The following is a 26,731-nucleotide window of genomic DNA, read 5'->3' on the forward strand; positions in this document are numbered from 1 at the left end:
CAGGTACGCTGTAGGCTGCCCTCCTTGCTCCCATCTGCCCCAGGATCTTAAAAAGCTGAGACACACTTCCTCCAACTCCCCCAGACCCCTTTATCAAGCAGTACCAACTCTTTCTGAGGATCCTTCTTGGGACCAAGTGGGCTTCTAGGCTGAGGGCTCAGCCCTCCCTCTATGTCCAGCACGGCCCCTCACCGAGCTCTGGGAGAGATCTTCAGAGTCTGGGGCCGGAGAGTATGAGCGCCACGGAGCCCCCAGGCCCTGCAGATTAGCTCTGGCATGCAGTGGGGGCTGCTTGCCAGTCTAGAGGCCTCAGATCCACCCAGCCAAGGTGGGAATGGGGTGCAGAGGCCTGAAAGCCTTGGAGAGCCACAGCATGGGAAAAGCCAGTACAGACTGCGTAGGTGCCCTCCCCTTTCCCCAAAGGCCCATCTGGGAACCAGGGATCTGGAAAGGAGCTCAATTTCACCTCCCTCTTCTCAATCCCTCTAGAAGCTCCTAAAAATTCTTTTTAAAAAGAGGCTGAGAGGCTATGGGCCTCCCCTATACTCCATAGCCCATTTAGACACTTTTACCCAATACATGCCCCAAACAGAGAGGCACCGCTGCATCTTTAGTCCTGATCTCTCTTTGTCTTTATTTGATATGACAAAATATAGTTTCAGGAAAGACCTGGAGTCAATAAATAGTTGGACAACAGCGATGGGGCAGGAGGGCACAGAGAGTCGTGGCAGGGACTAGTGGGCAGCCAGGAACCTCTAGGACTGCTTGCTGGGGTCCAGTGGCAGGGAACCCCCATGGTTGAGCTAGCTAGTGGTCTGAGGCGGAGGGGCCTGAGAGGGCATGCAGAGGGCGCAGGCTGGAGAGGTTACCGGGCTTAGGGATGGGTGAGAAGGTTTGGAGAGCCTAGGGCAACCAAGGGGGCCCTAGGCAGACCTTCAGTCATCTCCCCCTTTCATATGCAAATCATAAAAAAACCGAACATGGAGTTTAGTCGCTACAACGAAGCACCCCGAGTCTGGCGCCGGACTCCCCCAAGCATAGCCACTCTCACCAGCCCTCAGCCGCCTGGCCAGCCTAAGCCGGGAACAAAGGACAGGGGAGGCCGGAGGGTCGGGGCGTGGGGCCTGGAGCCCCTGCCGGGCCCACCTTAATTCCCGCAGGCCGCTCTGGGGCTGGGAGCCTGAGAGGCGGCCCAGGCCCGGTTCGTTCAGCACCAGCCCGTCTGCCGCAGCCCTCTGGGGAGCCCCTGCGGAGCTTGCCCTGGCGCCCCCCTCCCCGCCCACCCCGCCGGTGCTGAGCAGAACTGAGGGGAGTCCGCACCGCGCGGACAGCCCCGCAGGAACCTGGGGTCGGTGGGGATGCGGAGTGCCAAGGGAACGCGCTTTTGTCGGTGAGGCCCCGAGCGGGTGCTGCAGCCCCCGCCCTTGCCCCAAAATATAGAGAGAGGACAACCGAAAAGGAAAGGCGCGGGGACCAAAGCGGGCTTGGGGCGCTATCTGCGGGCCTCCCTGCTGCCTCTAAAGAGCCTCTTTGCTTTTCATTTTGGAATCTTTCTTCCACTTCATCCTGCGGTTCTGGAACCAGATCTTGATCTGTCTCTCGTTGAGACACAAGTTGTTGGCGATCTCTATGCGCCTGCGGCGAGTGAGGTAGCGATTAAAGTGGAATTCTTTTTCCAGTTCCAGGGTCTGGTAGCGCGTGTAACTGGTTCGGGACCGCTTGCCGTCCGTCTCTGGAATATAAAGCCCCCCAAGCCAGGAAGGGGTGAATAGCGTGCAGCGCCCCAGCGTCCCGACCCCAGCCCAGGCCCCCACCCGCCGCCGGAGGGAGAGGAGGCGAGCAGGGCAGGACAGGCCCAGCGGGCCGCAGGCGGGCGCGGCCCGGCCCAGCCCAGCCTAGCCCAGCCTAGCCCCCGGAGAGGCGCCTCTGCCCTGGCAGGAAACTTTCCGCCGCAGCCTTCACTCAGCAGCCGGAGGGGCCGAGGGGGTGGGGGGGAGAGGGAGACCCAGGCTCGGACCGAACAATAAGCACCCTCGAGATCCGAGCACCGGGGACCCCCCTCCCGCCCCTCCCGAGTCGCTGGAATCCTCCGGAGCGGCCAGCGCCGGCCGAGCCGGCTCCACAGGGGAGGGAGGGAGGGAGCCGCGGGGGGATCCCCGCTCTGGAGCCCCGCGCTCCTCACCCTTCAGATCCCTCTATTTTTTTAACTCCCTCCCTCTCCCCCAAAAATTGAATATTGCCTTTTATACACGTTTTGTTCCTATGATCCAATTATGTCGTCGTAAATTTGGGCGCACACAGCCTCTAAGCCTTTTAGTGGACAGTTTTACGAGCCATTGATGCCTGGATCGTAAAATTTATGGCCGCAGGTTTTTTTTCTTTATTTGCCCCGCATGGCCTATAAAACCCAGGCGGACCCGAGCGCGCAAAATGAAGTCCTAAAGTTTACCGTGGCTCATGTGCAGTTTGGTCATCCACGGGTAAATCTGTGGCGGGGCCGGTGGCTGGCTCAGTCCGGCGGGCTGCCCTGTCTGCGCCTGCTCCTCTTTGATCTCCCCACTGCTCTTAGCTCGCTCCTCCAGCGCTGGGCGAGCCGCCTTCTGACTGTACATCCCGGGGTTCAGAGGAGCCGCTTCATCTCTGCCCAGAGCGTGTCCCGGAGCGGCCGCGGCGCTGCAGGCGGGGCGGTCGGGGTGAGCCCGGGGGTTGGCAGCCATGTCTACCCCGTGGAGAGAGTTGGAAGGCGCAGGCGGTGGGAAAGTGATGCTTAAGTCCAATCCACCGTAGCAGTACCTGGATGCCTGCACCTCTGAGGCCGATCCATAGTTCCCACAAGTTTGCATGTTATAGGCAGGGATATTGGGGCTCTGCTTATAGAATGAATTGGCTACGTAGGAGCTCATGGCGGGGAGGGCCCAAAAAAAAATTTCTGCACCCTTTTTGATTAAGGGTGATTTGTGACTCTTTGAAGTTGAGGGGTTTTTTGTTCTCCAAAGTGCACAATTTATAGGTGGAGATATCTCTTTCTTTATCCTATGCGCTCTTCCCAAATAAGGGAGCCTTAAATAGAGTCACGTGACTCAAGCGGCCACTCATAAATTTGGCTTGATGACCTCCGGGAGGTTAGTGATGGAAGCCGGCGAAACGCATCTTGATATGTTGGCAAAGCCCAACCAAGGGGGAGAGGGAGTGAGAGAGAAAGAGAGAGAGAAGGGGGAGGAAAAAAAAAATGGTTCTTGAAATTGGGGGGTAGCCGGGACAACGAGCCCACAGCGACACCTGGTGCCTACTTGGAGGAATTGCAGCCTGGCTTGTCGGCCCGCCTTCAGACCGCTGGATTCTCTACCCTGTAGAGAAGCTGGTTGTTGCTGCAACAAACCCTTGGAATGGCCTTTTAAACTGTATTTAATTTTAAGGAAAGATGAGGTCTTGTTTAGGATACAAAAACTAACGGATAGCCTTGCCTCCCCACCCCCAGAGCCTTTCAATCTTCAAAAATGGCTGAGGAAAGGAGATTTAGGTAGGGGGGCCCCTGGCCAAGTTGGAGATCCCAAGGGATTTCCCTCAGGTTCTCTAAACCAAGCTTCAAGGTCCCTCTCCTTGGAGGCCCCAAGGCCCTGCTACTGCTGAGGAGGTGACTGTCAGGTTGGGGAAGTGAACCCAACCCCTGGAGAGGTGGACAGGATGCTCAGAGGAAGAGGGGTCCTGGGTGGACAGAACTAGACAGGGGGGGAGGGTCAGGAAGCTGAAAGTGCTGGAAACTCTGGGATGAGCCTGGAGGTGAGGATGGGGGGGGGGTGGAGTTGAGTAGACCTCACCATGCTGGGATCCCAGAGTGGCAACTAGGCAATTGTGTGTGTGTGTGTGTGTGTGTGTGTGTGTAGAACCAGACACAATGGGCTTGGAGGACTGCTCTGCATCCCTGTGTATTCTATGCCAGATATTTGGGATAGAAAATAGATGTTAATTGAGGGCATGGAGAAGCAAGATTGAAGCATCCACAAATATTATATGAGCAGGGCAGAGGAAAAGGCCTGTTTTGTGCCCTTTTTGGAAAAGGCCTCTGGAACAGGTTTTCAGGGACCTAGATACAGAAGGTCCGCAGGAGAGCACTTTCTGAGCTATTTGGAGGCGTGGAAAGGACCTGGCTGGGGGTGGAGGATGGAGGAGGTGGGCAGGGCAGGCGCCTGGGCAACCTTCACAGCCTGCGGCCAGGGGCTCCGCAGCCATTCGGCCCCTTTCCGAGCCCCCTCCCCTAGCCCCAAGTCTTATTCTTTCCTGCCTGCCTCTCCCCAGGAAATCCCCGCCCCTGCCAGGAGACGCCCCCCTCCAGACCCCCCACGCCCCCCCTCACCCCCGCTGGCGGAGGCGCTGGAGGGGGCGCTGGCGGGGATCTGGAAGGTCTGGAAAACTCTGGCGGATTTTTTCCCTCCGGGAGACCCCCTCACTACCTCACTCCCTAGGTCCACTCAGGTTTCTCTGGCTGGGCTTAAGGAGAGAAGGCCTGAGCTGGGGAAAGGGTTAGGGTCTGGCTGAGCTCCTCACCCGCCGAGTTTGAGAGGCAAAGGAGTAAGGAACCAGACTGCGACTGGGGCTGTAAGGAAGAAGGAATTTTGTCCCAGCCCTGTCAGGAGTCCCAGAGCAGGCTCAGTTTCCAGGCTTTCTTTTTCGAGATGTCCTTGAATCGCTCAATCCCTGCGGAAGGGCTCAAATCCCGCGGTCTTCTCTTTCCCCTCGGCTCTCCGCCTCCGCCACGTTTCGCAACAGTCGGCCTGGCGCTGGCTGGGGGCTGCTCACGCGGCGCCCCCCTCCTCACTCCGGGGAGTGGACGGGGGAGACCCTGGTACCTGAAGAATGCTTCTTTTCTGGCCCTTGGGGGCTCGGGGTTCAGAAGCCGAGGACCCCAGACTACCCCAGGCAGGAAGAAAGGCCTGTGTGGGGCTGGAAACCAATCCGAGCAACCCAGGCTTCCCGCCCCCCACCCCCAACGAGATCCTATGCGGCCTTTTTTGCGGGGTGAGTGTGTTGCTCCGCTGGGAAGCCCAGAGAGGCCTCCCAGCCCCCCTAGCGCGTTCACCAGGAGACCGGGGAGGCCCCGGCTCTGCGCCGGGCTCCCGGGAAAGACGAGCGCAGGGGGCTGGGGGCTTGCAGGCGGCGGGCAGACGCGGGAGCGCTCGGAGCCTGCTCCAACTTTCACCCCAGGCCGGCGGACGAGCGAATTAACAGAAATCCCGATATAAACTTTTAAAAATAATATCAGTTTTATTAAATATTCGAGAACGGATCCAGAGGTCGGATTTATACAGGAGGGTAACACGAGGGGGATTTTTTTAATTTATTTTTTTCTCCTACTGGCTAAACAAACGTCATTCACTTTTTTTTCTCTCTTTTTGTAATTTTCCCTCTTTTTTTTCCCCCCTTTTAAGATGGGAGTGGAACACGGACGGTGCTAAACATAAATATAAATACAGAGACCACAAATACAGCTAAAAATATTCACACAGAAACGGTCACAGTTTGTAATATGCCATAATGACCCCCAGGATTCTTTAAATACAATTTGCCTGGGCTGGGCATTTGCTGGGGCAGAGGGGCCGGGCAGGGGCTGCGGGGAGGCCCTGGGGGTTGCTGTGGGGCCACGACGCGCCCTCCTTGGGCCTCCCGCTCTCCGCGGCTGCCAGGCCGGACCCTGAGGCCCCGGAGCGGAGGCCCCGGCCCGGGAGCCGGCTCTCTGCGCAGGGGCGGGGGTGGAGGCGCCGAGGGGGTGGGAGGCCAAGTCCTCATTTGGAGGGAGATCTGTGGAGTCTGAAGCGAGGTTCAGGGACGGAGCCCCCAAGGCCTGGGAGGGGGAAGGGGCCTGCAGACGAGCCGAGAACGAGCTAGCGAGGGAGCAAGGAGGAGGAGGCGCGTGGTCAAAGAGAGTTTGTGCGGTGAGGGAGGGGGTCCAGAGTTGACTTTCAGGTCCATATTTGACTCCCTAATTTTGTTTTAGGGAGTCAAAACACATCAGTTGTGCCAGTGATAAATATAGAGTGTGTGATTAGGAGGGAATTGGGGGGGGGTAGCAAGGGAGAAGGAGAGAGAGGGGTGGCAGGGACAGTCCTGGTCACTCTTTCTGCTTCTCCTCTTCTGTCTCTTCCCGCTTTTCCTCTTTTCCGCCCAGGCTGTCGGCCGCGGCCCCTCCGCCGCCCCCTGAGAGCGTGGACGTGAGATTAGATTCTTTTTTCCACTTCATCCGGCGGTTCTGGAACCAGATTTTGATCTGTCGCTCGGTCAGGCAGAGCGCGTTGGCGATCTCGATGCGCCGGCGCCGCGTTAGGTAGCGGTTGAAGTGAAATTCCTTCTCCAGTTCCAGGGTCTGGTACCGCGAGTAGATCTGGCGACCGCGCCTCCGGTCCGCTCCATAGCCGACCCCTAGAGATCCGGGCACAAAACACACTAAAAACAATCAGCGAGGCATCCTCCGTAGACGATTTAGCCTAGCAAAGTCCTGACCCTCCCAACTTGGCCAGCAGCTCACGGGCCCCCTCGGACCTCAGCCTTCTCCCTTTTGCCCTGCCCCACCCCCACTGGGGGTACAGCTAGGAGCCCAACTTCATTCAGTCCCCCACCATATGTTGGTAGGTGAGTGTCCCAAAGAAAGGTGGTGGGGGGGGGGCAAGAACCAGGCAGAAAGCTGTAAGTCTAAAAACTGGTTTTTGAAAAATTCCAAACACTGGGGATGAGGGCCCCATTTCTCAACAACTGGGCTCCCCCACCTCCCCAAGCACCCTAGCTCCTTGGAAACTTCTCCCCACTTCTCTGCCCCCTATTCTCCCTCCTCCCTTCTCCTCAGCCTGACTTGACTTTGGGTGGGCTCCCCACCCCCTGCCCCCTCCCCTCATACCCTGCCCTGTTCCTGCCCCCTCAGTTTGCCTTAGAGCCCTCCAATCCGTCAGGGGCCGAGGGGGCCAGGCCCCTGCGAGCAAGCGGGAGGCGAGCAGAGGGGGCAGAAGAGGGGGCCCTGTCTCGGCGTCGGCGAGGAGACGAGCGTGATTGTTTTTATGGGGCCATAAAAAACTCTCTCCGCCCGTTCTTCTAGGGAAGCCGGTCATAAAGCCAGTTCAGTTTATTTAATTTATATCTCGGAGCTGTAAAACTCACCACTGTGCGAATTCATTCGCTGCATCCAGGGGTAAATCTGGATACTGGCTTTCTGGTCCTGGGGCGCAGTCCTGCCCTGCTCAGAACTAAAATCCTGAGCGATTGAGGTCTGTGTGTTATGTCCTAAGGTGTTTTGTCTGCAGTTTGAGAGCATGTCTTTCTCCTGGTAAAAGGAATTAGATCCATAGTCATACGGCCCCCGGCTGGAACTGAACACGACATTCTCCTGTGGCGAATAAAAGGGAGTCGAGTAGATCCGGTTCTGGGCAACGGCTGCTCCATAGGTCGAGAAATGCCTCACTGGATCATAGGCGGTGGAATTGAGGGCGACGTTGGGGAGGACGTCCTGGCCCCCGGCGAGGTGGCAGGATAAGGAAGGGTTAGTGAAGTAGGAATTCATCCCTTTGCCTTTACCTGGTCGGGCTATGATTTCTTTAATATTTATTTCTGTCTCCAGTTTGTACTCGGAACTAGATGGTTATAGGGACGGCTCCAATCCAGGACAGACAAAATGACAAAGTCAGCTGACCCCCTTCCAGCCAATCGCAAGCCAGATGTCAAGAAGGGGGAAAAAAATCGCTTCTGCTTCTGTTGATTCCCTAGTTGAGACTAAGTGTGTGCTTTGAAAGTAAGACTTAGATTTCTTTTAAAAATATATATGTTAGGGAACTGATTTGGAGGTGAAGAAGGGTGAATATGCATTAGCAGGGCCTTGGGGCCCAGGGAAGAAGAGCTGCACTGCTAGGAAATCTCTCAGCCCCTGCTAACTTTGCTGTGCTGTGGCCAGAGCCAGGTCTGGAGAAATCCCTCTATTTTCAATCTGATTTCATCTTTTATATCTCCCCCCATTCTAAAATTACATCCTGATTTCTCTGTGGGAAGAGCCCCTTCCCAGCTCAGGGGGAATCCCCAGAAATCCTACAGGAAATCCTACTTTGACCCTCCATGGAGTGAGTCCTCATCACTAAACCAGTACTTTTCCCCCCCAAAATTAAAAAAAAAAAATCAAAAGTAGAAAGAAACTGCATAAAACACGGTGCTCAGAGGAAGGAGAGTGTGGCTGATAGTCTTAGGTGGAAGGGAAATGTAGGGAGCAAGGAGGTCTAAAGGAGTAAGGATGAGACTTCAGGACACAGTGGCAGAGCTGAAGTGGGCAAAGGGGCCATGCATTTGCTTCTTCATCCTCTTAGCCCCCTTCTGCCTCTCAGAACACCCTTTTGGGGGAAACTCTTGCAGCACTTTTGCCTAAAAGGGAAAAATGTATAAAAATACAATGGAAAAGAGAGAGAAAGAAGCAAAAGGTGGGAGAGAGAGAGGAAAAGGAAGAAAGGAAGGCAGAAGAAAGAACTCTGAGGGTCTTTCTAGACACATCAACTCCTGTTTATGTTGGTGAGAATTTATGATTTGGAGCCAACGAGGGCCGCTGGGGTGATTCACACAGGATCCAGGCAGAAAGAGAAGGCTGGGGGGGCTCTGAAGGACAGCGAGCGTCTGCAGGCTCAAGCCCCTGCGCAAGTCAGAAGCCCCCAGGCCCCTCCGGACTCTGCCCCGCCAAGAGAGGCACCCTGGACCTGAGCTCCGGGGCTTGGGAGATTCCAGCAAAGGGCTCCTGGGGAGCTCTCACTCAAGGGCCAGCCACACCTGGCGGAGCCGGGCCTCTCAGCAACCCCTACCCCCATTTTCTCTCCACATTGGGGCTGAGAAAAAGGAAGAGAAGGTTAGGAAAAGGCAGCTGAGTTCCAGGCTTCTGAGGGAGCCGCAGTGGGCAAACTGAAACAGCGGAAGGTGTGCAGATGGAGTTTTTCTCCTGATGAATCCAAACTTAATTTGATATCGTGACATAGGCTGAAAATGCTTTGAGCTGACAAAGAGGGGGTGGTGGGGCTAGCGAAGGGAGCGGTGGAAGCTCATATTTTCTCCTCACCATTTTGGGGGGGGGGGGCTGACTATAACAAGAACCCGGATGTCTCCGGATTTTATGATCTTTTCCTTCTGTGTAACAAAGCAGAGTAATCAATGGGTAGCAATAAAGCCATAAACGGGACTACGCTGGGAAAAAACTCGTTTATTCATCTTCTGTAACGTTAAGGTTTCCCTGGAGTGTCGCTAGGGGGGAAAAATAAAGTTTCGAACCCAAAAGCAGACAGTGTGTAGGAGCTGGTGGAGACAACATGTTAGCTAATACATGAACCTTGTTAGGGGACTGAAGAGTCTTCCTGCTGGACAATTTGTGTTGGCTTTTAAAAATACAGCCCCAATCCTTCAGAAAGGAGGGAAATTTGTTGGTATTTAAAAGGGTGGGGGAAGACCCCTATCATTGTAAATGTTCCCCCTCTTGGACCATACTTTCTTCTGCTCAAGGAGATAAAAGTGAAAGGGTAGAGGAGGGTTCCAAATTAAGAAAGAAATTTGGAGATGAGTCATCTGGTTAGGGGGTGACATGGCAGGTATATGAACAGAGACACTAGCGTGACTTGCCTTTTGCTCTAGAATCCAGCTGTCCTCCAATTCATGGCATGCCCGGACAGAGGTTTTCAACAGCTGGCTGGGGCTCCAGGCCCCCTGGAGGGCAAGAGGTAGAGCGAGAAAGAACTAGGGGGAGGGGGGGAAGACCCAGGGGGCTGAGCTAAGAAACAAGTCAGCGCACCCCTGGACACAAGTAGCCGCTCTCAGAGTTCCCAGCCTCACTTCTGCCCTAAGGGTAGCAGTGTAACACATAGAACAGGCCGGAAGAGAGTAAATTCCCTCCATCCCCCCCCCCCCATTTCAGAGAGATTGCTAGAGGGATAAATCATGTCAGTGATATTTCCTTCAAGATATTAAATGCTGCAATGTACAACAAATTGAATGATGGAAGATAGGATGTCTTAATGAGGTTTCACTTTCAACGAGTGTTGATTTTCTATGCATTTTTAGATCTCTTTTGGGGGGGTGGGGAAAGGAAGGATCTTAGGAGAAAGAAGGGGCTTCTGGGGAAGCATGTGCTGCAGCCCCCCAGCAAGGATGCCTGGGTTTCCTTGAGCCCCTCCTAAACAAAGTCTGGAGGGGAAAGGGGCCCCCAAATTGGGGAGAGTCTCCTTTGGGGCCTGAAAGTAGTGGGCGCGGGGGTGGGCGACCTGAGGAGCAGAATGTAAGTCTCAGCCCCGGAAAGTTAAGTGTTTTATTACGTCCCTAAACAGAGGGCAGAGACTGAAAGGTCTCGCCGATTTATAATGAACAGAAACCAGCTGCTGGGGGAAAAAGGCAGAAATGCTGGAAGGGGGAGAGAAGGGGAAGCAGAAATACAAATAAATTCCCCCACTGCTTAAAGATTTTTGGCAAAATTAATTTCCATCATACTCTCCGCCATCACCTTCCATTCCTGAAAAAAAGAAGCCTCCTTCTTTCAGGCAGATCTTTAATTATGCAGCTGAAATTTGCTGGAAGGATTCGCTCCAAGGGGGGAGAGCAGGTCAGATGAGCCCGATCTTCCCTCCATTGGATTATATTTTCCTTTTCTCATTTTATGTTAATTTTATTTTTTTGGCGAAAGAACGAGTGTCTATGGGGGGATAGCTGGGACTTGGGTTTTTCTAAATATATTTATATTTTCCGGTTAAATTTGTCTGAAAACAATTATGGAAACTCATCAGCAGAAGCAAGAACAGATGTTTTATTAAAACTGCAGTTGAGCTCTGTAAATATGCACAAGTCCTGGGAAGGGGGGGACTTGTTCTTTGTTTCTATAAAACAAGCCTAGAGCAATCAGAGAACACCCCCATCAGGCCCGCAGGTCTAGGAGTAGCTCTGCCCCTTGGGCCTCCGGAATCAGGCATTCCGAGGGGGTTTGGCGGCGAGAGCAGATTTTCGCTTTCGGAGCTGTAATTAGTGGATTCGAAAACAGAATTCAAAAAAAAAAAAAAAAAAACAGAAAAGGAATAAAGGGGGAAAGTTGCTGTTCGCTGCTCTAGTCCCCCCATCTCCCCAGTCCAAAACACATGCTTCTCATGAGCGCTAATTATAGGAGAGGAACTTACTGCAGGCGCCATAGGCCTGCACGGGGCGGGGGGGTGGGGTGGGTGGGTAGTCACTGGCCTGGAGTCCCCAAGGCTAAGGGGTGCTTTGGAGGCTGGGCACTGGAAGGTTTCCCAGAATGAGTCAAGCGCTCCTACCCCAGCCTTAGCCTGCTCCAGGCCAGGGGCTGGGAGCCTGTGTCGCTCTGAACTGGGGAGAGAAGGTGGGTATGACTGGACTCTGGCTGGGAAGGGGTTCGTGGGCAGGCCTCCTCTTGTCTGCCTTTGCTTTCCACTCTGCTCTGGAAAATATATTAATTTCTTGGGGAAGGGTATCTGAAGTGAGAGGGATGAGGTCTGGAATGGTTACTGGGGGACAGTCTTTTCCAGAGGTCCTGGCTAGTTTGTGTTCTGCCAGTCTTCTCTCTTTTCCTAGGTCCCCCAACTCTGCGCAGATGTCTGTGACTCACCCAGCCTTGCACACAGATACACACACTCCATTTCTGGCTGCCGGCGCCACCAGCTACAGCTCGGCGCCTCCGGAGGCTGCTCAAGGACCTGGACACCACAGCCGCAGGACTCAGCGCTCGGCCTGGGCGCTTGGCTGCCTGGAAGCCACTGCAGCTGCCCCACTCACCCCTGCCAATTCTTGATTTTGAGAGCAGGGGAAGGGCGGTGGCTCCACCAGCCCTTTTTGTGCCCCTGGGCAAGGGCTGAAAGCCCTCTTGCAGAGAAAGCCCAGTTTCAATAATTGTTCAGCTCACCTTACAACCGCACTGTTTGGTTAGGGCTTTGCTGTTCTAGAGCGATTGCTCAGTTGGCCCGACTGGCTTATGATCAGAATTTTTTAGCTTAAAAATTAAAAAATAAATCCTACCCCAAATGCCCAGTGTTTTGTGTAGGAGTTCCTTTGATCTCCATAGAATCCGGAGTAAAAGGATTGCAAAGAGAGTCTCCAAATCCGCCAGAGAACCTGAATGCGGGGAACTGGGTCTGCTTGGGGACACCAAAGCATAGCTCACCCAAGGAGCCTCCAGTTTCTCATAGATACGGTGGGGGAAGTAGTCTGAGCACATACCTCCCCATACACACATTGCATTCCAAAACAGAATGTTCCTCCTCCTTTCAAAGTTCAGGCATGGAGACACTTGGAGAAGGTGAAATGTAACACATCCAACCCGGAAATGGATCCCATTTGGGGGTGCTTATATTCTAGGGACAGGGCCCAGGCTGGCCAGCTAAATGGAGTTGGGGGTCGGGGAGGGGGAAGGAGGACAAGGCCAGATGGGGTATGTCAAACGCCTGAGAACTGCCCCAAACACCTCTGAGGCCTGGGCTGGCAAATTCTCGTTTGACCTAAGACGTTTGAGAGGCTGCCCAAGCTGCTTTTGCTTTATTTGCAATTATAGAAGAAAGGTACATGGGGAGTCTCTGCTAACTCCCGTCACATTTTCTCTCCTCCTTCTCTCTTTCCAGACTTCTGCCTGACCTTTCTTTACCACCACTCCAGTGGACGCAGCTATACCATCAGCACACACGCTCCCACAATGTTATTTGTTTAGCTTCTCAATTCACTTCACCAACTGAAGGTTCAAAAGTAAAATAGATCCCGAGCGTCTCTGTCCCATCCCACTCAGCCCTGAGCCCCTTTGGGCTCATCATTGGAAGAAATCATTTCTGGCTTTTGGGGGCTTGCCCCCCGAGCGTCCCACCTCTGTCCCACGCAGTTGAATATCAGCTGAAGAGAGGGCATGCAAGAGAACCTCAGACGAGTATCTCATCCCCACTGGGAATGGGGAGGGAACTCAGATGCTGAGTAACATTTCAGGGAGGAAAAGCAAGTGGCCCTGGTTGGCCCTGGTTGGCCCAGGAGGAAAAATGAAAATCTAGAATATTTTTGGTCCCCGGAATGGGGCCAAAGGATCCCCAACTTCCTGGCTTTTCTTATACTCCTCCACACTAAGCACTGCTTGGACCCACTTCGGAGGTTTAAGAGAATTGTAAAATTCAGGAGCACGGCATTTATGACGTCACAGTAAGTTGTCATGAGGAAATGGTAAACGTCATATTAAGTTATATACAGTAGGAGTTTTGTGTGGGGGTGCCCTGCCTCTCCTCACTTTTTTTCTTTTTCCCCTGGCCTAAGTTCTCTCCCTTGAAAATAAAATGTTATTACGTTCTGGAACCATAAGCCAACAATGAAACATCGTCCTCATTTCCCTATAAATAATTTTATCCTTTACTGTTTGCGGATCTGAGAGAACCATTTAATCTGCACTGGCGAAAAGAGAGAGAGAGACGGGGAGGGGGGAATTAATTTCAGAAACGAGAATATTACTTACTTCGATGATACTCTTTTAGATTTGATAGCCAGGAGCAAAATTAGAGGCGAACAGCAGCCTCTCCGACTCTACACCTGGCGGGATTGGAGATTTATAGGATCTTTAGCGAAGGGGCAATTTAATTTTGTAGGATTTGCTTAAATTCACTGCTATTTTGGGGGGCTGAGGAGAAGGGAGGGTGAGGGGAGAACGACATGCTTTATCTAGTTTTATGAATCTGCCAACATTACCCTGATTTAAAACCCAACAACCTGTGTCTCAGGGAACACTCCTGCAGAAAGGAGTGGAGGAGTGGGGTGAGGGGGACTCAGCTTTCTCAATGACTGTGGCCCCCTTAACCAAGCAGTTGCCAGGGGGAAGGAAGAAAAGCCCGAGGCAAGGGGAGGGCGGCTCTAAGTCTCTCTACCACCAGGACACCCGGAGGTTTATGGTGTCCCCATAATTCCCCCAACCCTATAAACAGCTGCCCTATTTTAGGACGAGTTCTGCTTTCCTGGGAAAGGAAGAGTGAGGGAGGAGGTAATGGCGGGAGCAGGGTGCCGGAAAGGGGAGGGAGCACAGGGAGCACAGGATAGCGCCGCACTTTGTTCTCCTGGGTGAGTTTGCTGGTTTGGCGGGTTTCTGACGCAGGGTGGCAGTAGACAAAACAAGTAAACAACTCACAGACACAATAAACAGGGGCGGCCGCAGCCACCGTGGCAGAGGCCGTGGGCCGGGTGAGGGGCACAATTTGGGGGTAGTGTCACCCCAGCACCCAGGCGAGGCCGAGGGCCAAAAGCCCGAGGCTGCCCCCAGTGCGGGCAGGAGAAGCTGGAAGAAAGCTGCACGACTCCGCACCCGCAGCAGCGTGTCTGGACAGGAAAGTCTTGGGAGGAACCTGATTGCCTAGGGAGTGGAGGAAAACCCCACTACCCCCTTTCCTGGCCTTACTCTCTTTCAGGAGTGGTTCACGACATTCATATTCTCCCCTGCTCTGTCTTCTCCTGGCCCCGGCAGGGAGAAAGGCTAGGAAGGGAGGCTGGGAATTCCCAGCCGCGGCGCACATTCAGTGTTCCAGGCCCACAGGCAGCTAGACCCAGCTTCTCCGGCGCTGCCCTGTCAGCCTTCTCCCCAGCTTCTTCGGTAGCAGAGACAGAATTAAAACGAAGTCCCACCAGTAACCAAATCTAGGTATTTGGCAAGCTTAGAGAGCCCCTAATCTGCCCCACAGAGGACACAGGCAAATCTGGGGTCCGGTGAGCAGGGGCGGGAGTGGGGATAGATGTTCACTGTACCCCTACGCATTCCGTCTGGCCTTCTCCACCAGCCTCTTCCAACAGCTGCCTCAGACCACTGCTCAGAGGCCACCTTATTAACCACTCAGATCTCCTTCACTGTCCCAGCAAGGCTGCAAGCACCAGGGCCTAGCCAACTGCTCAGAACCGCTCCAAGGGTCTACCTTACCCACAAAAAGAGTTTCCCACAAAACTCACTTTCAACACCACAGTGTTCCTCTGGCAAACAGCCTCTGAGTTGAGGAAGTCTGGGGGGAGGTGTGGAGAGAAAGCAGAAGGGATTCAATATTTCCCCAGCCCAGCTGCTTGGACAGTGAAGGCAATAAGGTCTGAGAAAGCCTTTGTGGCATCCGTCGGTTACTGGAACCCGCATACTCCGATTCCAGCACGCACACATTTCCAGGACAGCATGCACAGAGGGCCTTCTTGGTGCACCCAATGCCTCCTTGAGCCCAATCCCATCTAACAAAATTTTGCATGCACATAAAAAGGTGTTTGAGCGAATACAAGCATGGTAATATACAATTAACCACCGAGGAAATATGAGTCTGTATATATTCATGCATAAGTCGGAGTCTGTACATTTGAGCCCGTCTATAATAAGTGTATAAAGCTACCAAGCCTGGGTTCGGAACACAACAGCCAACCCAACAAGGCCGCCTCTCCAAACAAGCTCGCATTCTTCCTAGGGATCACAACTGTCAGACCAGGGAGAGAAAGGGTTTGCTCTGCCCATTTCTCCTTAGCTAGGAACTGGCGCATAGAATACAGTGCGTGGCAGGGCTGACAAAGCCCGTAAGGGGCAGGCCTGAGGTGCCCAAAGAGTGGACTCAGAGGGGAACCCTGGGCTCCAAGGAATATTGCCAGAACCTGACCCACAGATTCAGTGCCTCTGCCCAGACTTAGTCCTGGGCGTGCAGAGTCCTCGGGCCAGATTCTATTCTCAGCCGCTCTGGCTATTATTAGATATACACACCAGTGCTTTCCTGCACTAAGGACCACATTTACAGGGAATCTGGCCTACAAGGAGGCCGAGGGTTGTCACTGGTGGCCCCTCTTGTTGCGTCTGTTTGCGCACCAGAGTGGGAGAGGAAGAAGGGAAAGAAAATCGAAAGTAAGGAGAGAAGGAAGGGGCTGGCGTTTGGGGCTGGATTTATCCCCTGGCCAGACTAGAAAACTGGAAAACCAGGGTCAGTCACTGCTGTTATTCTTTCTCTGCATCCCTCTTGCCTCATGAGGAGGATCTAGGGGGTGAAGGACGTGGGGGCCTGCAGGACCCTAGCCAGGAAGGGACAGAAAATCAATTGATAAAAATATTATATAAGGACACCTCAGGATGGTGCCATTAACCCGTCACCCATGAACCCTAGCACCCTGAAATCTCGCCGGCAGCACATCTGTTCAGATCCCTGTAGGCTGAGATAAATACCCCAGCCTTACCCAGGCCCACCCCTCCGAAGGGAGGGGGACCCCTCTAATATCCCAGGTGAATCCCCACTCTCCTGAGTGGCCTTCACCGAAAGCTGTTTCTTGGGGGGGTGAACAAAGGAGACTTGTGCCCCCCCTCTAGTCAGTGCGGCCATCTGCAGGGGCGGGGGGGGGGTAGGCAGACAACGGGGGCAGACAAAATACAGGCGAAAGAGAGAAATAGAGGCCTCACCGGTCGGCGGTTCCCACATTACGCCAGGAGAAAGGCTCCCATTTTCAGGCCTCCGGGGGCCCCTCCACTGGCCCACTGCACTCCCCTTGCCCTTCTCAGGTCCCACAGCCTCGGGGTCTCGGTGGCCGCGGCATGGCTACCCGGGGCGTCAGGCCCTGGGCCGCACTGGAGCGGCGGGAGAGCGCGCGGCAGCCTGAGCAGGCGGCGGGCTGGGCCCATTTGGGGAGAGCCAAGCGCTTTTCTCGATCGTAAACAAGGAACGCGAAATTAGCCCCTCGGCAGACGCCTCTGCCGACACACAAGTCCTATGGGGGGGGGGGAGTGGAAGGGGGAGAGAAAATGCCATTTCTTCCCCCGGGACAATACCTCAGAGGCCTTTATGTCGGATATGAAACGGGAATTTTGGGGGGGCAGGAGAGGAAGGGAAGGGGATTGTGGGGGGGAGGGGACAGAAGATTCACCATCAACTCGGACCCAAGGGGTTTGATTTGAATGCAGCCGAATTATGTTTTTAAGAATTTGATAAAAACAGGTTCTCCCTCCCAACCTCCTCCCCCCCGCCCACCCCCAGGCGACGGGTCAGGGTTTAAACAGGAAATCGAGGATCGTTCCCCTCCCCCACTCGGGCTTGGCGGAGAAGCCCAGTCGCGCCTCCAGAGAGGATTGGAGGTGGGGGGCAGCTCTTAGCTCGGACTGAAGGTGAGTCTGGCCCCCAGACTCTCAGACCTCTCCAGGAATATGCGCTCCCCTCCCCCAGCTCTGGGGTGTGTCTGCCTGGGTGTGTAAGCGTTTGTGTGTGCATCGCCCTTTATAAAGAGAAGCTCACACATATAGGGGCCGCCTCGGACCCAGGCCAGGGAGCAGGGCGGGGTCATATATCAAACTGCAACACATTCAGGGCCACGTACATTTGGAAGAAATTAAGCCACTGTGTTATGAAACCATATGTGTCGGGTTAAGACCATACAACACGCCATTAGCACCAATTATTAGGAAGATCCCGAGCGCCCAGGACCCTCCGGGCCGCCCGATTCTGACGTCCCTACCCCATGAGCGAGCCACGCCTTGAGTCCTCACTGCCTCCACTCACCCAAGAGGCGCCCGCCGGCGAGGCCTGGGCCTGTCCCCAGCCAGCCTGGGTCCTCCCCAATTCCCACCTCCGCCCCAGACAAGGCAGATCCCAGCTCAGAGCAGCCAGGCGAGGCGGCTGAAGCAGCCCAGTGGGTATCCCGGGTACGGTGGCCGCGGCTGGGGGTGGGGGACGCTGGGCCGGGTGAGAGAAGGCAGATTGGCCCCTTTTCTCCAAGCACAAGATGGCTTTTGAGTACCGCGTCCCCCACCCCCACCCCCACCCATCCACCCGCAGTGCAGGGCACCTCCCATCTTTCCGTCCGCTCGAGTGGGGGCGGGAGCTGGGGGTGGGCAGACGCACTCTCCTCCGCTGACGCGCACCAGCCAACAGCCTCCCCCCTAATTGCCAATTAACAGGCCCCGCCGCCAGCCTAGCTGCGCTCTCTTCCTGCTCCGCCGCCCGGCTCTGGGCCCGCACTGCGCATGTGTGAGCTCTCGCGGTGGCGCTCTCTGGGAGGGAGGGGGCGGCGGGCAAGGAGGGGGCTCTGGAAAGTTTGTTTGGGGGCTGGGGGGCTGACTTTGCTCAGGGGGCAATGGTTACAACCTACAGTTCTCTCTCCTGCCCTGGAGTTTGAGCTTCCGGGCCCCCTCCGTCCCAGTCCCATTAGCCAAGAGGCCGCAGATCTATAATAGGTAAGGACAGGGTGGGCATCAGGCAGCGGGTCAGCGCACTAGACCCCGGCCTTGAGCCCCACAGGCGCAGTCCTCTCCCCCCCCCAGCCCCAACTTCGGCGCACAGTGACATCAGGACAACACACTTCCCACACTACCGTATTACAGCTTAACCCAATCCTCCCCCCACTTTTCCTCCCCTTAATTGCCCGCACGCCCACCCTCTCGCCAGCCCCCCTCTCCTCTCTAACCGAGACAAGCCGCTGCTGTCCTTATCTTGAAACCGCCACCCAGCTACGGACCATTAGTTACATATTTGAACCAATAAGGAAACACTTACCGGGCGCTGCTGTCACTCTCCCTCTCCCTCTCTCTCTCTGCCTCTCTCTCTCTCCCACTCTCTTTCTCGTCTTCCCTTATTCTGTGCCGCTGCCGAGCCTGTCTCAGCTCCATACACACATATATACTTTATATAAATTTAAAAATAAAAAAATAGTCCCAATGATCAAAAAGCCAAATAAAATTAAGGAGAGTTGCAAGAAGGGGGCAGGAGGGAGAGGCTGGGAGAGGGGAGGGGCGGAGGCATCTGCAGCTCCCTATCTCAACTCCTGCTCCCGCATTCCTCCTGCCCCTTGGGGGGCTAGAGGATCGGGAAGGGAGAGAGCGGTGCCCCCAACTCCTGCCCCTTCCTCCACATCCCCCCTCCCCGGGTGCCCCCAGCTTCCGGCAACTCCACCTGGGAGGAAAAAAATTAAATGGGGGGAGAAAATAATTATTAATCAGATTAATAAAAAAAAAATACTGGTAATGAAGGGAGCGCCCAGCGCAGGTTTCCCTGGCAATGGTTAGGCTCTTACAGGGAGGACTGTTCTGCGGAGCGCTCCGAACGGACAAACCACAATAAAAAGTTCACGTTCATGGATGGAATCCACATGACTTCTTGTGGCCAATCCAACTTGTGAGTCGATCGTAAACTTTTATTACTCAGCTGTAAATTTTCTGCAAACAACCGGGAATGCGATGCATTTGTGTAGCGTGTGCAAATGGGCGCCGCGGTCGCCATGTTTACCCAATTCTCTCGGAGAGGGAGCATCCCCCGACCCCCACCCCACCCTCACCCACCGCCCACTCCCCACGGGCCAGGCTGCTCCAGGCTAGCACAGAAAGGGCAAAAGGGGGACGCGAGAGGAGGAAAGGAAGGATTCTGGCGCTGAGTCGGCCGCCTCCCTTTGCCATGCCGAATTTTAAATATCTTTCTTAATATAAATGGGGTATTAAGGTTGGATCTGGGGGAAGCGAGGCTTTGCAAAGGTTTGTGGCACTGCCGGTGCAGGGCCGGCTGGAGGGGTGAAGGGACTGAGAAGGGATGCACTCCCAACTCCTACCCTTTTTTTCTAGGAAGAGAACTACATCTTTCCCAGTGGGGAGCCCTGGCAGCCCCCGTTCAGCCCCAGACAGGAACAAGAGGGACACGCGGCTGGAAGCCTCATAACCAAGCCTGACCTGGCCATGGTCTGAAGAACGGAGAGGGCTTAGACCCGTACTGGGTAGCCCTGCCCATGCAGCAGGAGGGGTGAGAGTTGGGGGCAGCCACCAGAACCCCCAAAGTGCCCATCAACCCCAGGCTCCTTTCTCAGAGAAAAGGACATTTTTCCTTCTCCTAGACCATCTCCAGTTTCAGGTCTCCTCAATTCCTAGGCTTAGATGGCAGATTACTCCCAATCTTTCTAGAAATAAAAATAAAATTAAGGCCCAAGATCTTGGTTCCTACTCCCCACCCCCCTGCTTTGGGTGCAGGGCAGCTTGAAGCCTTTTCTATCTTGTCAGGTGACCAGCACCCACCTGCCTTTTTCAGAAAAATGCTGGTGTCCAAGCAGCTGGGATACACCTTGGAGTCCCTCCCCCCAGAAAGAAACTTATCTTTTCCCAAATTCCACCTTCTGTGCTAAATTCTGAGCACTTGAGGTGTCTCCCACCTTTTTCCAGACCCATAATTTTGGCGATGAATCCAATGCGGGGGACCCCAGAATAGATTCCCCCCATAGAGACTATTTGCCAACCAGTCGCAGCCCAGCCGAGTCACCAGCTGGAGATCTGAAGGCCCAAAGCTCTCTCCTTGATCCCGCACGGAGCTGGTGCGGGGGACATCCATGGCTGGGTGCCCCACCCCAACCAATAGGGGGCCCCTCATCCCCTCCCCAAACTTCCTCCCTCAGTAAGGGAAGCAGTTCCCTCAGCCGGATGCAGAGACCTAGTTTCTTTTACAAACCCACCCATAAATTTTATAACAGGTAGTTAAAAATTACGACAAGGAAGCTCTGGCGCAGCTTTTCACAATGGGCTGCTGGGAGAATGGGACAGCGCTGCGGGCTGCTCACCGGAAATTTTACTTCTCGTCTGTGGCACAACCTGTCCCGAGTTTGGTCTAATTGGGGCGAGGTAACTTTCTGCAGCCGGCAGGCAGCCAGTGGGACATCTCATTTGAGGAAGATGAGGCTGGAGAAGGCCAAACCACTCTCCCATCCTAGGGTCCCCCCCAAAGCCCTATAGAGCACTCACTACCTCCCTCACCCCCAGGTCCCCTGCAGGCCCGCACCTCCCTTGGCCTCTGCCATGAAGTGGGGAGGGAGATAAAATGCCGAGAATTAAAAAAAAAAAAAATCCAGAGAAACGAATTTGCCCCCCAACTTAATAGCTGCATTATCCCGTCTCTACAGCTGAGATTAGAATAATAAATTCAAGGCGAAATGAGCGAGATGCTTCAACTCAGCATTTTGAAAGATACTATTTTTCACAAATCACAAATAGCTTTCGGAAGCCACTTTGATTGGCTAATAAAAAAGTAAAGAATGGGAGAAAGTCCTATCTGCTGCAGCCGAATGGTCCCCATTCCGGTAATGGGACGGCGGGAGCATTTGGGAGGACGCGTTTCTAAAGAGAGCGCATCCCGCTCGCAATTAAGTTCCCCCATAAAACGGGTTTTACCTCCTTTTCTCTCCAAACGAGAAAAAAGAGGCGGTGGGCAGAAAGGGTGGGGGAGCGGGTGCTGCAGGAAGGGGCGGCTGGAGCTCTCTTGGTGCGGCCCACCCGAGGCTTCGCATCTCAAGCGATGCCGGGCGCCAGACGCACCCCGCCCTCCGACGCCCGGCTTGGGGCCACGGGCATTGCTGAGCAGGGCCAGGGATGAATGGGGCACTGGGTGTGGGGGAAATTCGGCGAGGTCCTTTGGAGTCACTTAGTGTAGGGTTCAAGCAACTTGGCTGCGGGTCGGCGATGTTTATTAATAGCAATCATAATTCCACATTAAAAAATGAAACGGCCCGCGGACGGCCCTCAGAGTCTGGAGGGATGCCCCTGGGAAGGCCTGAGGTCGGAGTGAAATGCTCTCTTTTCGGGTACCTCCCTGGCGGGTTGCCGGTGCCTCCCGCAGCAAACGGGGTTACCTGGCTGGCGCAACGGCTCACAGCAGGGACCCCAGGTTTCCAAAGATTTCCCCCAGAGCTGTTCAAAGCTGGTCCCGGCTGCCTGCAGCCTGTGCTTCCAATCGGCAGCCTCTCTCCGACCGCAGGAGTCCCATATCAAGGATGCCTGACCCAATTCTGTATTCACGACCACTTTGCGAGGGAGCCAGGGACCCAGATGCGGGTGAAATTACACAAAATAAGAATCAGCCTGGGCCTAAGTCTGGGAAAAACACTGTTGGAGTTGGGGGGGCAGAGATCTGGCGTCAAAAATATTTCAGTCTTCGGGGGATCTGGTTTTAAGGACCAGAAGATCCCATCTCCTTGCCTTTCCCCCTTCTCCTGACTGAGTCAGATGACTCCTATCTCTGGAATTTGGTATTATTTGACCAGAATCTTACTAGCATAAACAGATTTCTCTGCCTAGGACCCTCCAGGGAGGAGTGAGAGACCCCTTTGCCCCCTGAGTCCCTGAGCCTTCAACCCCTTATTTTGGGGAATGAGGAGTCCAATGAAGACTCTCTTTACCCTTCTGTGGCTGGGATGGAGGACTGTCCACTCAGCAGGCCCATCCTCCTCACCCCCAGGCCAATGGCCCACACTATGAGGGCAGGGCAGACGGCCCAATTGCCAAGGTGAAGCTGGGAGCCGGCTTGAAATAGCCAGAACAGAGGCTGGGGTAGATGCTAGAGGCCTGGGTGAGAGTGATGGCTCTGTGCTGACGGAATTTGAATTTCAGAACATGGACCCGGGCTGCTTGGTGTACCAACTCACTCACCTTCCCCTCCTTCCCTTTCCCCCAGGCTGAAACTTCCTCATCCCCCACCCCTAGCCATCTTCCCCCCAGCCAAGTCCTCCAGGCTGCCTTGAGCCTCACATTCTTCCCACCCTGTTCACTGTTCTAGTGCTGGGTGCTGGGTGCCCAGGGTTGACCACGAGGGGCATGTGGAGATCAGAAAGAACCCCATTGCCTCATCCTCAGTCCCTGGAAGAAAAAGGCCTAGTTGTGGGAGGGGCATGGGGGCAGATGCTTTGTCTGGGCCCAGCCCAAGGCTGAGGAGGAGGAAGGTGAATAAGTGGGGAGACCCTCTCTTCCCATTGGGATCTTGGCATCTAGAAACCCATTTTGTTTGGAGCCAAGGTTCTCCCAAGAGCATACTGCTCTTCTTCCTCCTCCTCTACACCTCCCCCACCTCTCACCTGCCCTCCCTGCCCAGCCTGCCCTCTCAACTCCTAGGGACCTCTCCACATGAGTTCCTCCACCCAAAGTCAGATCAGTGACGGAGACCTTTTCCACAGTGCTGGGAAAGAAGGATAAGGAGGAAAGGAGGAGTAGAGAATTGGAGGGGGGGAGGGGGGCGTTGGAGAAAAAGCAAGTCATTCCAGCTTCAATGTTTTTTCTCCTTTTTTTTTTTATTATGACTCACGTATACAATACAAAGTACTTGGACCAGGAACAGGGCTGCCGGGACACAAAATCTACATTCATAGCTGGACATAAAGACAAATGACCAAAAATTATTATTATAGATATATTTTAACGTTTTTTTTTCTTTCGAGCACATTGCATAAACAGAGAATTCAAGACAGAGTTAACTATACATTCAGTGCAATTTAGTTCTACTCTACTGGGGTTAGAAGCACAATAAAAGCGCACAGGACCGGCGGGCTAGGCAGTCTTAGTTGTTGGGTTTTTCTTAGTGAAATAAGCAGCAACAAACGACAACAAAACCGCATTACGAATACTCTCAAAGCAGGATTTCTTTCTATAGGTAGTGATAAAATACGTTGGAGGTTTCTTTCTTTTTTTTTTTAATTTTAATCTTTTTCTCTTTTTTTCTTGCATATTAGGATTTTTTAAAATTTCTTTTTTATTTTTTCATGATTATTGCAGGTTCCCTTTAGGTAGTATGTTAAAGATTTATTCGCAGTATTATTATTATTATCATTCTTATTATTTTCATGATTATGGTGATTTCTGAGCGCTAATACTAGTGCAGCTCAGAGGAAGCTGGGCCCAACAACAGAAATCAGACAGCGAAGGGGAGGAAGGCATGGGCCCGAGTGACCATGGGATGGCTAGGTAGGATTTCAGCGGCGACTGCAGGCTCCTATCTACCCCGTGGGGAGAGGAGGCAGGGGAGAGACCCGCATCTCTTTCAGGTTTCCACCAGGTTTCTAGAGAAAGTCAAGGGGGTCTTTCTAAGTGGGGGAGCCCCAGGGAGGGAGAAGGGATATTCCTTGCTATCATTTTAAAAATTTCTTTAAACATCTCCCTTTCTTTCCCTTCCTTCCTTCCTTCACCTTTCTTTCCTTTCTTTTGAAAAGAATTCAATCTAATACATAATCCTAGCATAAAAACAAAGCCACAAGTCTTCGTCCGCATTTTGAGAGGGCTCCCCTCTAAAATAAATACCAGAGAAGCAGGGAGGTGGGAGTGTGGCAAGAAGGGGTGAGAGAGGGGCGAAGAGGCCAGGTCTCAGACCTTAAAATCCAGGCAGGACTCCGAAGGGTGGGGGTAGGGACAAGTGTGTGTGTTGGGGCAAGGACTGAGACAGAGTCCAAACTTTTCGCTGTGTCTCGGTCTCCCCCCCTCCAGCCCCCAAACAAATAAAGATCGGGGGAAGTCCAAAGGTAATAAAACCAGAGCTGCAAGTATCTGACAGGTAGTTAGAGTTGTGAGTGTCATTCTATTCTCTATAAAAGCAAATGACAGTCGTAAACTTCTCAATTTATCCGCTACCATAAAACGAAACTTCAAGGGAGTTGCTAAGGGGGGGGGGGTCTCTCTTTTTTGCTTAGTCCTTGTTTTCTTCCTTTTCCTCCTCTTCTTTCTCCTCTTCCTCGTTTCCTTCTTCCTCCACCTTCTCTTCATCTCGGGCTCCGGGCAGTTTATCCTTGTTGTTCTCCTTTTTCCACTTCATCCTTCGGTTCTGGAACCAGATCTTCACTTGTCTCTCAGTCAGTCCCAGGGCGTGAGAGACTTCAATCCGGCGCTTTCGTGTCAAATAAGGATTAAAGAGAAACTCCTTTTCTAGTTCCAAGGTCTGATACCGGCTGTAAGTTTGCCTTCCGCTGCGCCGCCCCGGAGCTGGACAGAATAGAACCCCAATCTGGTTATGTTTGGGTGGGGGCTCGGCTTTCCCCTGCCACTATTCCTCCCCTAAAGTCTCCCCTGTGATCTCCCCAGTTCCCCTCCCTCCTGAAGACCAGGCAAGAGCAGGGAGCAGGCAAGGGCAGGAAACTTTGGGGGCTTGTTTTGGTTTGGCTTCACCTTGGGAGGTGGGGTGGGGGTGGGGGCAGGGACTAGGGTCTATCAGGAAACTGGGGGATGGCAGGGGCAGGGGGAGCACTGCAGAGTTCCCCCTCTCCCCCCCCCCAGGCCTGCAGTCTCAGGAAACTGGCCCTTGCAGCTTTGTTTACAAGTACAGAGTGGCATTTGGTGAGCATAGCTGGGGACAGAGTCTGTTTCCAAAAGAAAGGAAAAAGGTCTGGGGGTAAAGAAGAGGGGCTCTGCCCACTGCCCCCTCCTTGAATCTCTCTGCTTAATGCCTTGCCAGGAAGAAAAATAATTGATCTCCTGGAATGTATCACTGCTTGGCCTGATTGCTAACTGGAGACCAGCAAATAAATCACGGGCCATCCCCGCTGGAACTTGTCGCTTTCTCGCTTCCCCTTTTACTTCGAAATTGGGCCATGAGAGGCCACCCTTGGAGGGGCTCATGGCCTGAGCCACTCTGAAGGTCTCAGGGAAAGCCCATAAACCTTTGATTGGGGGCAGCTCATGCTTGGGTCCTCTGGACCCCAGTGCCCTCTAATCTGCATGGCCCCTCTCCTTCCTGCACTCTTTTCTCTCCTCTCTGGCTCCCTCTCTTCTCTCCAACTGAGGGAACTAAAGCAAAGTTGGGGTGGTGGCCTTAAGGCTAGTTCTCTGAGAGGAGGCGGTGGGTACCCCAGAGAGCCAAGGCACCTGTCCTTGGGGTCTTGTCACCCTCTGGTCCAGGTAGGGGAGGGAAACAGGGGCCTCCCTTCGCCCCCAAGACAGCCTGGCCACTGTTCTGGACTGAGGCTTTCTGCCTTTTGGAAAGACTGGTTTGCTCCAAAGGCTGATAACCTCAGGGTCCTCGGGCCTCTGCCCAGCCACCTCCCCAACTTTGACTCTAGAGATGGCAAGAGGGAGAGACAGAGAGGGAGACAGGCAGACAGACAGACAGACAGTAGGTGGAGAAGACGATTTTTAACCCTTTGCGCCCAGACACCACCTTCACCCCAGTCCCCCAAATATCCCAGGCGAGCCCCGCGCCCCACGCCCAGCTGAACCTCCCAACCTCGAGAAGCCCACTCAGGCACGGGGGTGGGGCCGCAGAGACCCCAAAGCCAGGAGGGAAAGCGAGGGCAGACAAAAAGGAGGCAAGGGAAGGGGGGAAGACCCCGGAGCGCGGGAGACCAAGGGGGAAAGAGAAAAGGCTTCTCACCGTGGGGTCTCATCCATGGAAACATGAGGCTGGGAGACGAATTTTGATTTAAGTGGCCTTGTCCTTCGCTACTGTTAGTGTTGGCGGAGGATTTACAGTCGGGATATTGCACCACGCTCGCCTCTTGCTGAGCCCCATAAAGGGACTGTCTGGGGAGCGCCTCGTAGCCATAGAATTTGGAGGCGTCTCCGTGGCAGCTCAGCGAGCACGGGTTCTGCTGGTAGCCCGAGTTGGAGATGCCCGAGGTGCCGTGGTGGAAGAAGTCTTGGACGTGGTGCGAGGCGTGCTGGAAGCCGGGCGCCGAGCCGCCGGGCCCGTACACCAGCGCATGGCTCCTGCCCACGCTCTGAGGGAACCGGCAGTCGTAATAGGCCGGTTCCAGGGACTCGCCGCCTTTGTATTTGGAGAACAGGGGGTTGACGAAGTAGGAGCTCATGCTGGGCACATGAAAACCCGCCGCCCCCTCCCCGCCGGCTCGCGACTCCCCCCGCCCGGTACCCCCCGAAAGTCCCTCCCCCGGGAGCGAACCCCGGGCCGGCCGGCTCCCCGGGGCTGGGCTGGGCAGGTGGGGGGGCGCCTGGGTGCCGGGCCCGGCCGGCGCGGCGCGGCTCCCGGGGCTGGGCGCGGGCGGCGGCGGCGGG

At 54.3% G+C, this 26,731-nt stretch overlaps 3 protein-coding genes and 2 long non-coding RNA genes across 9 annotated transcripts in view; 2 read left to right on the plus strand and 3 right to left on the minus strand.

The window, feature by feature from the left end:
* Positions 1–264: 264 nt before the first annotated feature.
* On the minus strand, positions 265–4,271 carry HOXC5 (homeobox C5). Its single transcript, XM_035002505.1, has 2 exons — positions 2,450–4,271; positions 265–1,732 (listed from the first exon to the last, which is right to left on the minus strand). The coding sequence occupies exons 1-2, from the start codon at positions 2,901–2,903 to the stop codon at positions 1,518–1,520; spliced, it is 669 nt and encodes a 222-aa protein (XP_034858396.1). The 5' UTR covers positions 2,904–4,271; the 3' UTR covers positions 265–1,517.
* A 411-nt stretch (positions 4,272–4,682) lies between these two features.
* On the plus strand, positions 4,683–12,011 carry LOC118008775. 2 transcript variants are annotated; one of them, XR_004678749.1, is made up of 2 exons: positions 4,683–5,016; positions 11,572–12,011. It is a non-coding gene; the product is annotated as an uncharacterized LOC118008775 (long non-coding RNA). The 2 variants fall into 2 exon arrangements; XR_004678748.1 differs by lacking the exon at positions 4,683–5,016 and adding an exon at positions 10,841–11,359.
* The window catches only part of HOXC6 (homeobox C6), a 25,959-nt gene continuing 4,465 nt past the window's right edge, over positions 5,238–26,731 (minus strand). Inside the window, exons 1-3 of one of the 3 annotated variants that reach the window (XM_035002504.1) lie at positions 18,495–19,014; positions 7,144–7,489; positions 5,238–6,414 (exon numbers count right to left, since the gene is read on the minus strand). In XM_035002504.1, coding sequence (XP_034858395.1) covers positions 6,107–6,414; positions 7,144–7,297 — 462 coding nt within the window. In that variant the 5' untranslated portion in view covers positions 7,298–7,489; positions 18,495–19,014 and the 3' untranslated portion in view covers positions 5,238–6,106. Of the gene's footprint in view, positions 6,415–7,143; positions 8,382–18,494; positions 19,015–26,731 lie in introns of those variants that run through there. The other 2 variants (XM_035002503.1, XM_035002502.1) reach the window with 2 other exon arrangements.
* LOC118008774 lies at positions 17,559–19,910 on the plus strand. Of its 2 annotated transcripts, none has more exons than XR_004678746.1 (3): positions 17,559–17,631; positions 19,004–19,112; positions 19,553–19,910. It is a non-coding gene; the product is annotated as an uncharacterized LOC118008774 (long non-coding RNA). The 2 variants fall into 2 exon arrangements; XR_004678747.1 differs by lacking the exon at positions 17,559–17,631 and adding an exon at positions 17,884–17,969.
* Positions 23,037–26,576, minus strand: HOXC8 (homeobox C8). The gene is made up of 2 exons (XM_035002501.1): positions 26,091–26,576; positions 23,037–24,706 (listed from the first exon to the last, which is right to left on the minus strand). Exons 1-2 carry the CDS (start codon positions 26,524–26,526, stop codon positions 24,414–24,416), a joined length of 729 nt encoding a protein of 242 aa, XP_034858392.1. The 5' UTR covers positions 26,527–26,576; the 3' UTR covers positions 23,037–24,413.

The sequence above is a fragment of the Mirounga leonina genome, unplaced genomic scaffold (assembly GCF_011800145.1).
Source record: "Mirounga leonina isolate KUSES-001 unplaced genomic scaffold, KU_Mleo_1.0 Mir_126, whole genome shotgun sequence".
In the NCBI taxonomy this organism is placed as follows: Eukaryota; Metazoa; Chordata; class Mammalia; order Carnivora; family Phocidae; genus Mirounga; species Mirounga leonina.